The 9638-nt window shown below is 52.0% G+C and overlaps 2 protein-coding genes across 2 annotated transcripts; one reads left to right on the top strand and one right to left on the bottom strand.

Annotated features, from left to right (window-relative positions):
- On the top strand, positions 1 to 2413 carry CCER2 (coiled-coil glutamate rich protein 2; the record flags this gene model as incomplete). Its single annotated transcript, XM_080908575.1, has 5 exons — positions 1 to 79; positions 264 to 304; positions 457 to 544; positions 760 to 1295; positions 2324 to 2413. The coding sequence occupies 5 exons, from the start codon at positions 1 to 3 to the stop codon at positions 2411 to 2413; spliced, it is 834 nt and encodes a 277-aa protein (XP_080764701.1).
- A 261-nt stretch (positions 2414 to 2674) lies between these two features.
- Positions 2675 to 9500, bottom strand: NFKBIB (NFKB inhibitor beta). The gene is made up of 6 exons (XM_080908783.1): positions 9245 to 9500; positions 5210 to 5315; positions 4795 to 5128; positions 3555 to 3643; positions 3208 to 3474; positions 2675 to 2834 (listed from the first exon to the last, which is right to left on the bottom strand). Exons 1-6 carry the CDS (start codon positions 9421 to 9423, stop codon positions 2733 to 2735), a joined length of 1077 nt encoding a protein of 358 aa, XP_080764909.1. The 5' UTR covers positions 9424 to 9500; the 3' UTR covers positions 2675 to 2732.
- Positions 9501 to 9638: the final 138 nt, after the last annotated feature.

The raw sequence follows: 9638 nt of genomic DNA, 5'->3' as shown, positions 1-9638 counted from the left end.
ATGCTGTTCCGTGCACCCACCTCTGCAGCGCTGCTGCTGCTGCCTCTGCCCCCGTTGCTGGCGTTGCTGCTGGGGGCTGGTGAGCCCAGGGCCCACAAAGGGATTGGGTGGCAAGGAAGTACACCTTAGATCGGGCTATAGGTGGGCAGCTGAGTTTGCACATGGGAACAGCACACCTGACGGGACCCGGGCGCCGGTGGTAGGGGGATGGTGGAGAAGTTGGAATCAGTACCATGAACAGCACCCGTTTTCTTCCTCCACAGCCTCCTCAGCTCCCCTGACGCCAAGACCCTCCAAGGAGGAGGTGAGCAGAGCCCTTCCTTGCCCTCCCCATCTCGTTGGGTCCCTTCTGCCCAGCTTCTCCAGGCATCCTCACCTCTTTTGATCCTGTAGTCACTCTGTTTCCCCAAATCCCTTGCCCTTGACCTTCTTCTAACCATTCATCCTTGCCCCCAGCTAACCCGATGTCTAGCTGAGGTGGTCATGGAGGTGCTGACGCTGGGCCAGGCCCAGAGAGGGCCCTGCACAGCTCTGCTCCACAAAGGTAGGGATGGCACAGTTCCCCTCAGAATCCCAAGATCCATTTCCTACCTCCTTACTATCCCACAGTGCGTGGTGGAAGAGTTCCCTGGCCTGGGTTAGCGTGGTACTACTCACAGCCCCAACCAGAAGAACCTTGCTCCCTTGAAGCTCCCTGAAGGATAGGGACTGGGCAGGGAACATCTGCAGCCTGGCAGCATCTTATCTTTTCCCTGCCAGAGATATTCGAGACAGAGACCCATGGTTGCATGTCCCCTGAGGAGAAGAAGCTGCTGGCTGGGGATTTCAACAAGCAGGAATCTGGAAAGATGAGGTCCAGCCAGGAGATAAGGGATGAGGAAGAGGAGGAAGAAGCAGAGAGGACCCACAAGTCTGAGGTGCGGGAACAGGCGGTCCACACACAGCTCCACAGCCAGCTTCACCAGGAGGAAGAGAAAGAGGAGGAGGAGGAGGAGAAGGAGGAGAGCCAACCAGGGAAGACTTCTGAGCATAGGTGGAGGCAGCACCTAGAGGGGGACGGGGACCTCCAGAAGCGGTTGGCTGAGAAAGCCAGCGATGAGGAGACAGCCCAGTTTCAGGCAGAGGAGAAGGGCATACAGCTGCTGGGGGCAGGCCAAAATCTGTGGCAGGGGGCCGAGAGGGTCGGAGGAGAAAGGCATGAAGAGTCTTCGAAGCATCGTCACCACCTGGAGCAACCAGGCACCACGGCCAAGCAGGAGGAAGAGGCAGAGGAGGAAGAGGCTTTAGAGCAGGAGGTGAGTGGAGGGGTCACTCCAAGACCACCCATGGGCGTCTCCTGGGTCACTCTACCATGAAGTGGATCAGTGACCAAGCGTGCACCAGGACTAGGTAGCAATGCCCAAGCAAGGACAGTGACCAGAAAGACACCACTAATGACCCAGACACCAGTCAGCCACCATTATCTGGACCAAGTAAGTCAGCTCCCACTGAAGCTAGCAGCTGCTCCCTGGTTCACAATGCTAGTGACGGAGGCTAGTGACTAGAACATGCCAAGCCGAATGTCCCAGTAAGATGACTTGGTGGGCACAGACATGTTCTGCGGAGTCTTTAACCTGATCCTAGATCCCACATGGTGGACAGAGAGGACTGACTCCCATAGGTTGTCCTCTGAGCTCTCCACACATGCAAGGTGCACATGTAAATGCACATGTACATGATAAGCAAATGTATCGACTTTTTTTATTTGTAATTATGGGCTGGGGAGATGGTCTAACAGTTTAACAACCCCTTCCAGAGGACCTAGCTTCAATTCCCAGGATCCACATGGTGACTCTGTAACTCGCATTTCCAGGGCCTCTTCTGGCCTCCCTGGGCACTAGGCAGACACGTGATACACAGGCATGTGATATAAGGTCAGGCAAACACCGGTTTTTAAAAACGAAGTATCACCTCAGTTGGGAGAGCAATCAAGATGGCTGACATTTCACAAATGAGCCGCCTAGGGATGTAGGCTTGCGGTAGAATGAGACTAGCACGCACACAGGCTCTGGGTTCACATCCCATCACTGCCACATAAGCCAGCTGTAATTCCCAGCACCCATAAAGGATCAAGAGATCCACGTGGCAGGCTGTGTGAAGCGCCACGCTGCTCAGGCGGGCAAGCAGAGCTTTCGGGTTCGTAGAAGCAAGGATGGTAACCATCACCGACCACGACACACGACACACAGTCAGGGCGGGATTGCAGGCCACTAGCATATGAAGACGAGGCGGTGCTGCTCTTCAGAGTGGTCATAGAAGTAACCATACCTCTGATCCTCCCCAGGAACACGATGTGGAGCGGCTGGAGCGCATGCAGGAGCAGTTGAAGAAGGCTACCGCCATGCTAGGGGAGGCTCTTGGGAGGGAAGGCTGACCCCACCCCACTGCTTCCCCACACTCCCTAAGGCACGGGACTGTTGACATCACAGCCCCCCTTTCATTGGCAGGGACTGCAACAAGGATGTGCCTGAGGGAAATCTGAGTGGGACAAGGGCTGGGTTCAAGGCGACTCAGAACCCCACCCCCAACTCCCCTTCCCCCCTGAGTGAATAAAGCACAAAGCAAAACAGCCTGGCTCACACTTGGCTTTGGAGGGACAGGACCTGAAACAGGAAGGCAGTGTCCGTCTGGGCTCTAGTTGTCATGTCTGACATTTTATTAAATTGGAAATTATATTAATATTAGGACTTAAGTCAGGCAGGGTTGGGGTCATCAGGAAGAGCTTTGGATGCTGGAGAAGGAGGTAGCCGGTTTTGGCTCCTGCCACTGTGGACCACGATGTCATCATATTCATCCTGGAAACGGAGAGGGATAGCACAGGGGTCAGAGAGCTGCCACCTTGCCCGCCCTCCATCTCCTGCTCCCAAAATCACCCCCCCCCCCATCCAGGGTCTCACCACACAACCCTTGCTGGCCTCAAACTCACATCCGCCTGCCTCTGCCTCTGCCTCTGCCTCCTGAGTACTGGGATCCTAGGCTAGCGGTGCATGTCACATGACAGAAGGCCTTAGCTGTCCAGCCGCCACCGCCACCCTTGCCCAAGTTTATGACCGCCCCCCACATCTCGTGTGTCCCTCCTCTGGATTCCCTGACAGCATCCGGCCAGGTTTTCCCATTGCTGGCTTACCCTGAGCATCCCTCCAGCTGAGATACCCGCTCCCGACTTACACCCTCATCTCTGTTGTCACTGTCACTGTCACTGCTGCTGCTGCAAGGGCTGAGCTTATCATCCTCATCCTCAGGTTCAGGGGCCCCGTGTGCACGGAGGAGGCAGGCAAGGACGGGGTTGGGCCGGAGCAGGGCACTGCCAAGTGGGGTGCGGCCCCCATACATGCGAGCGGTGGGGTCAGCACCAGCTTTCAGGAGAAGCTCCAGCACGCTGGCTGCCTGGGCCTCTACTGCCAGGTGCAGAGGGGTCCGGCCACACGTGGGCTCCTGTGGGATGTGCCAGAGAGGTCAGTGACACTAAAGGGGGGACAGTGCCTTCCCTACACTGGACCACCACAGTGTCTCACCGGTTTATTGAGGTCGGCTCCAGCATCCCTCAGCAGCCGGACCATCTCTGCATCTTTGTGGATGACAGCTACATGGAGTGGGGTGTGGCCTGGGGACAGAGCAACTGGTGTCAGGTGAGGTAAGGAGCTTCAGCTCTGACTTCATCCTAGGGAAGGGCCATGTGAGTTATGGATGCCAGGTCTGAGGGCTGGCTCTGAAGTCCTGCCTAGGTATGCATACAGGCCACTGAATTCCAGGTGCCTAAGTCGTGGGCCTTAGCAGCCAGGGGGCGCAAACCTGAGTCTGCCGTGTCTGTGATCTACAGGGGATGAGGCCGGGGACTCTGAATGAACGCACATAATCCATGGACCAAGACACCAAGTCTTTGGTCTTCCTTCACAAAGAACAAAGGCTTGACTAGCATGTACAGCCCTTGAGTTTCAGCCCCAGCTCCAGAAACAAAAGATACAATGACAACAATACAAGTCCCCAAAGAACCTGGGGCTCAGGACTCTGCCTACCAGATGACCTCAGTCCATTCATGAGGCCTGGCTAAGAGGGTAACCCCTCCGTCCTCTGCCTGTGGCTGGCTGGGGACATAGGATAGAACCTCTCATCGTGGGTAGGCTGGGCTGGTGGCTTATACTTGGGAACAATTTTGGAGTGAAGGCACCTTGCAGATGGGTAGCCCTGGTTTAACCACTGTATCCTGGCATCTCTGGATCTGTGGGTGACAGGCTTGGGTTATAAGTAGTTTGCTGACTAGATCTGTGGAAGAGGAACCCTATATGTTCAATTCTTAATATTGCTGAGACTTTGTGGAGGTCCTTAGTCCAGATGCTGGGATTTATGGAGCCTAGAGATGACTTCCCAAGCAGCTAGTTTTGCCTTGGTGGGGGCCTGGGGGGACCTGAGACAAGGGCTCACTAAATAGCACAGGCTGAATTTCATCTCATAATGTTTTCACCTCAAGTGCTGGAACTAGGTGTTTGTTTGAGACAGGGTTTCCTGAAACCGAGACTGGCCTCAAACTAGCTAGGTAGTACCAAGGATGACCTTGAACTCCTGATCCTCTTGCTTCCAACACCTGGTATTACAGGCATTCACCACCATGCTGTTTATGCTGGGAATCGAACCTAGGGCTTTAGGTATGCCAGAGGAGCACTCCATCAAGTGAGCTATGTCACTCCATCGGCTGTGGCTCAGGCTGGGTGAGAGGAGCTAGGAGCTCACATCCTCCCCAGGGCCCGGGCCTCTCACCATCATAGTTTTCAGCTTCTAGCTGCAACCTCCAGTCTTCATCAGGAGGCTCCTCTTCGTTCTCTGGGTTGGGCGGGGAGTTCGCGGCAGCAGGGGCATGGCTGGTGTCTGGGGTATGGTCCTGGCTCTGAGTGAGGTAGGTATCTGAGGGCTCTCTCTGGTGGCTGGGACGGGGCTGAAGCAGTACACATGCACACGTGTGTGCCCTCACCCGGCACGCCAGGTGCAATGCCGTGTGGCCCCCTCTTTCAGCAATCAGCACTCCTGCGCCAGCTGCATACAACTTCTCCACTGTAGATGCCTCCCCAAGGATGGCTGCTAGGTGCAGGGCTGTCTACAGGGACAGAGGGAAGGGGTTAGGGCCATACTGACGATCCTGGACCCAGCTCCCTACTGCAACCATTCCCAGGCTCACTTGGCCTAGGTCATTCTGCAGGTCCAGGTACTCGGTGCCAGCGGAGAAGCCCAGGAGGAAATCCAGGAAGGGCTCATGCTGATGTATCACGGCCAAGTGCAGGGCTCTGGGAGACAAAAGGCAGAGGTCAGTAACACACAGTGTCTACTGTGTGCTACAAACTGTGGCCACAGTTAGAAACATTTCAGTGTTTGGGAGAGTCGGGGCAGAAGTTAACCCAGCAACTCTGGCTGGCTGGTTGGTGTTCTGAGATAAGATGGTCTTCCCAAGCTGCCAACACTGACCTTGAGTTCAAGTCCCTCCTGCCTCAGCTTCCTGAACAGCTTGGCTGACAAGCCTGTGCAAGCAGACCCAGCTACAACGTTGTTTCGCCTGAGATTACTAAGTAATATCAATAGGTGTAGTAGTTCTAATTCCAGAACCTGGGAAAGCTGAGGCAGGAGAATTGCCAGTTCAAGGCCAGACTGGGCTACATGGTGAATTCTAGCCCAGCAGGGTTAAATACTAAATAATGAGATTCTTTCACACACACACACACACACACACACACACACACACACACACACCTGGGCATGGCCCGTGTGAGAGAGACAAAAGCTGTGGATATCTGAGAATTCCAGGCTAGCCCAGAACAGTGAGTTCCTGGTCAGCTATGGCTACACTGTGAAACCTGGCCTCAAATAATAATAAAGTGAGAAAGATAGCCAGTATGGCTCTCTGACCTTCACAGAGAAACATATACATACACAAAGACAAGCTGCGTATGATGGCTCTGCAACAAACACACACACACACACACACACACACACACACACACACACAGAGTCTCTAATGACAGACCTTCAAATTACATAAAGCAAAAGCTAACAAGGAGAAGAAGGAACAGATGAACCCATAGACGGTGGTGATTTCAATAGGTCTCTGTCTCCAGCTGTTCGAACAAACAGAAAAACAGGAGCAAAGAGCCAGTCAACTTGAACAGCACGGTTCTTTGGGGGCTGCTGCCTTGACGTTCCACTCGTGTGGACTGAACCTAAGGCAGCGTGCGTGCAGGAAGGCTCTCTGCCACTGAGTTACCTCCTATTGGTTCCCTTTATTTTGAAACAGGGTCTCTATATGAATGTCTCCAGGGCGCACATGAGTCCAGCTATTCCTAGGTAGGTCCTGACCCTGAAATCCTCCTGCCTCAGTCTTCTTTGTAGCTGGAATGGAACGACACACCCAGCTTTGAACAACACTGCTAACCAACATTACCTCTAAGTCACACATTATCAAAATGAACTCCATGGGGACACAGCTCCTGAGAGCACTTGCCTAGCACTCAGAAGGCCCTGGGTTTGGTGGCCAGCACTGCAAGAGAAAAACTAGAGACTGACTATCAGACAAAGCATGTTCTCTGCTCTCAGTGAAATGAAATTTAAAGCCCGTGACAGAAAGAGATCTGGAAATTCCTCCCAAGTGTGGAAAATGAACGTACTTCTTCAGAACCTACTGGCCAGAAGAGAAATCAAAAGAGAAATTAGAAAATATATTCAATTACGCTAAAACAAAGCCACAATGTATGAGAAGTTCTCCAGAGGAAAGATTTACAGCATTGGAAGCACATTAGAAAAGAAGGAAGGTGAGCGGGCGGTGGCTCACTTGGCTAAGTGCTATCTGAGCATAAGGCCCTGGCATCAACCCCAGCTCTGCATAAACCAGCCTCACACCACCTCTCCTGGAACCCCAGGCAGGAAGACCAAGAGTTTAAGGCTAAGGTAGGCGCAATGGCTCAGCAGTTAAGAACACTCGATGCTCTTGCAGAACACCCAGGCTTGCTCTCTGGCACCTGCATGGTGGCTCACAGCCACCCTTAACTCTAGTTCCAGGGGATCCCACAAGCACAAACACAATCCACATACACGTGCGATGTAAAACCTTTAGACGCATAAAGTCAAGTTATTTGGAAGGCAGCGGTAGACGTATTTCTGATTCAAGGCCAGCCTGGTCTGCATAGAGAGTTCCAGGATAGCCAGGGCTACACAGAGAAACCCTATCTCAACAATCCAAATAAAATAAACCAAAGAAAAATTTCATAGTGTGTAGATAGAATCTCTTATAGGTAAGGTCTGTCAAAAAAAAAAAAAAAAAAAAAAAGCCTGTGGTCAATGAGCTGAGGGAGGAATCGGGGGATGGGACACTGGCAGGAAGAGAGAGAATTCTGGGAAATATCGAGAGAATAAAAGGAGACGCAGGGAGAGACACTGAGAAAGACGACGCTAAGAAAGAAGTAGGCCCAGGCTGGGGAGATGGCTTAGCGGAAGAGCTCTGGCTGCTCTTCCAGAGGTCCTGAGTTCAAATCCCAGCAACCACATGGTGGATCACGGGCATCTGTAATGAGATCTGATGCCTTCCTCTGGAAGAGAGCAACAGTGTACTCAACATACATAAAATAAACAGTTAAAAAATAAAAAAAGAAAAAAAAGGAAGAAGCAGACCAGAGACTGAAGGAGAGGTAATTAACTACACGGAAGACATAGAATAGTATGAATGGGTTAAATAAGTTATGAATTAGCCAGAGGAGTGAGCCAAAGCTTGTAGCCAAGGCATTTATTAATAAAGAATTAGTGCCAGAGTCCTTATTTGTTGCAAATTAAGTGGCCGAATGGATTAATTTTTTTTTTACACTAGTGTTCAAGGCTAGCCTGGGCTACATAGCAAGACACTGACTAAAAAGAGGGGGTGGGTGGACAGCTGGGAAAGTATTTTGTAAGTAAAGCACAGTGACCTGAGTTCAGAACCCACATAAGGAAAAGCTGGGTGTGGTTGTAAGGATTTGTAATCCCAGCACTCGGGAGGCAGAGGCGGATGGATCTCAATGAGATTGAGGTTAGCCTGGTCTACATAGTGAGTTCCGGGCCAGCCACTGAGTCTCAAAGAGGAGGAGGTGGGGAGCAAGAGACATCCCTGAGGATCTCAGGCCAGCTAGCCTAGTGGTCAGTGTTAGGCCAGTGAAAGACTGTTTCAAAACAACAGCCCAAGGTTTTCCTCTAGTCTCACACACACACACACACACACACACACACACACACACACACACGCCCCTGGGCTGTGCATAGTGGTACACACTTGGCAGGTAGAAACAGGAGGATGAAAAGTTCAAAGCTATCCTCAGCTACAAAGCAACCTCCAGGCTAGCGTGAGACTGTCAAAAACAAAACAAAACCAAAAAGGAAGGAGAATAAAGAAATTACGAAAACTAGACCCAAAGTAACCGGAGGAAAATAATAAAGGAACGAGGGCCAATAAAGTAGAAAGTGAAAAAAAATTACAAAATTAAGGAAACTAATCCTGGCTCTTTAAGATGAGTTTATTGGGTTCCCCCATGGGTCAGGCACTGAGTCACTGTACACATTCAGTAAACACAAAGGACAAGAAAATCCCGGGTACAGTCCCTTACACAGCATCACCACATCCATCCCTTCTCCCCAGCTTATCTACCAATCAACATTTCCTGCGTTTTAATTTGTTTTCAGGCTCCCTCTCCTCCTTTTCCTCTTCCCTCCTGTTTGATACCGGGTCCGCAGGGAACCCGATCAGGTGGCCTAAGATTCACAGAGATCAACCTGCCTTTGCCTCCCAAGTGAGGGCCAAGACACCCAGCAGCCCAATTTCTCCACTGCAGGGTCAGTGCTGGACATGTCAGAGTCATAAACTCCGGGCCAAGAACTAATTTTGGAAATCAAAATCTGGCTTCTACAAGAATAGCCAAAGACCAAAAGACCACATGTGGGAGCAAGAGGCCAGAAGGTGTGGGAACTAGAGTGGTCAGAAAGGTTCAGATCCGATTTGGGGGATCAGGAGTTCAAATTTAAAAAAAGGTGAGATACTTGACTATGAGTGAAAGCGGACTAGTGTTTGGGGGTTATGGGTCAGGAAGTCCAGCATCGGAAATCAGAGTTAGAAACGAGACGATAAGGAGTCACAGGAAATATAGGCTAATGGGGACTCAGGTAAGATCCGAGGGCTCAGTTTGGTAATTTAAGGTTTACTCACGTGTCCCCATCCTCAGTGACGTAGCCAAAGACTAAGGGCGCCCAAGACAGCTCTGGGCCAAGCTCTGCGCCCAGACCTGGTCCTCCGGGAGCCGCTGCGTCGGGGCCTAGAGAGCCCAGGCCGCTGTCGCACCATTCATCGGTGTCCGCAGTTTTCCCCAAGCACGCGACCCCGGCCATGGCCCCTGCCACCTCGGGTGGCCCCCTGCGGTCGCCTGCCTATCGCTGGGTATTGCCGTGAGCTCCAGCGCTTCCGCCCTGTCGGGAATTCCCCAACACGCCCCCTCACATACCCAATCAAGATGTGTTAAATAGCTCCACCCCGCCTCTGTACTGCACTAGGACCAATCAGAATAATGAAGTGAACATTCGCTCAATGAGTTTCCCCACATTTT

This window comes from Micromys minutus (assembly GCF_963924665.1).
Source record: "Micromys minutus genome assembly, chromosome: 32".
Taxonomy (NCBI): Eukaryota; Metazoa; Chordata; class Mammalia; order Rodentia; family Muridae; genus Micromys; species Micromys minutus.
The sequence above is the reverse complement of the archived record's forward strand: the minus strand, read 5'-3'. Positions and strand labels throughout refer to the sequence as shown.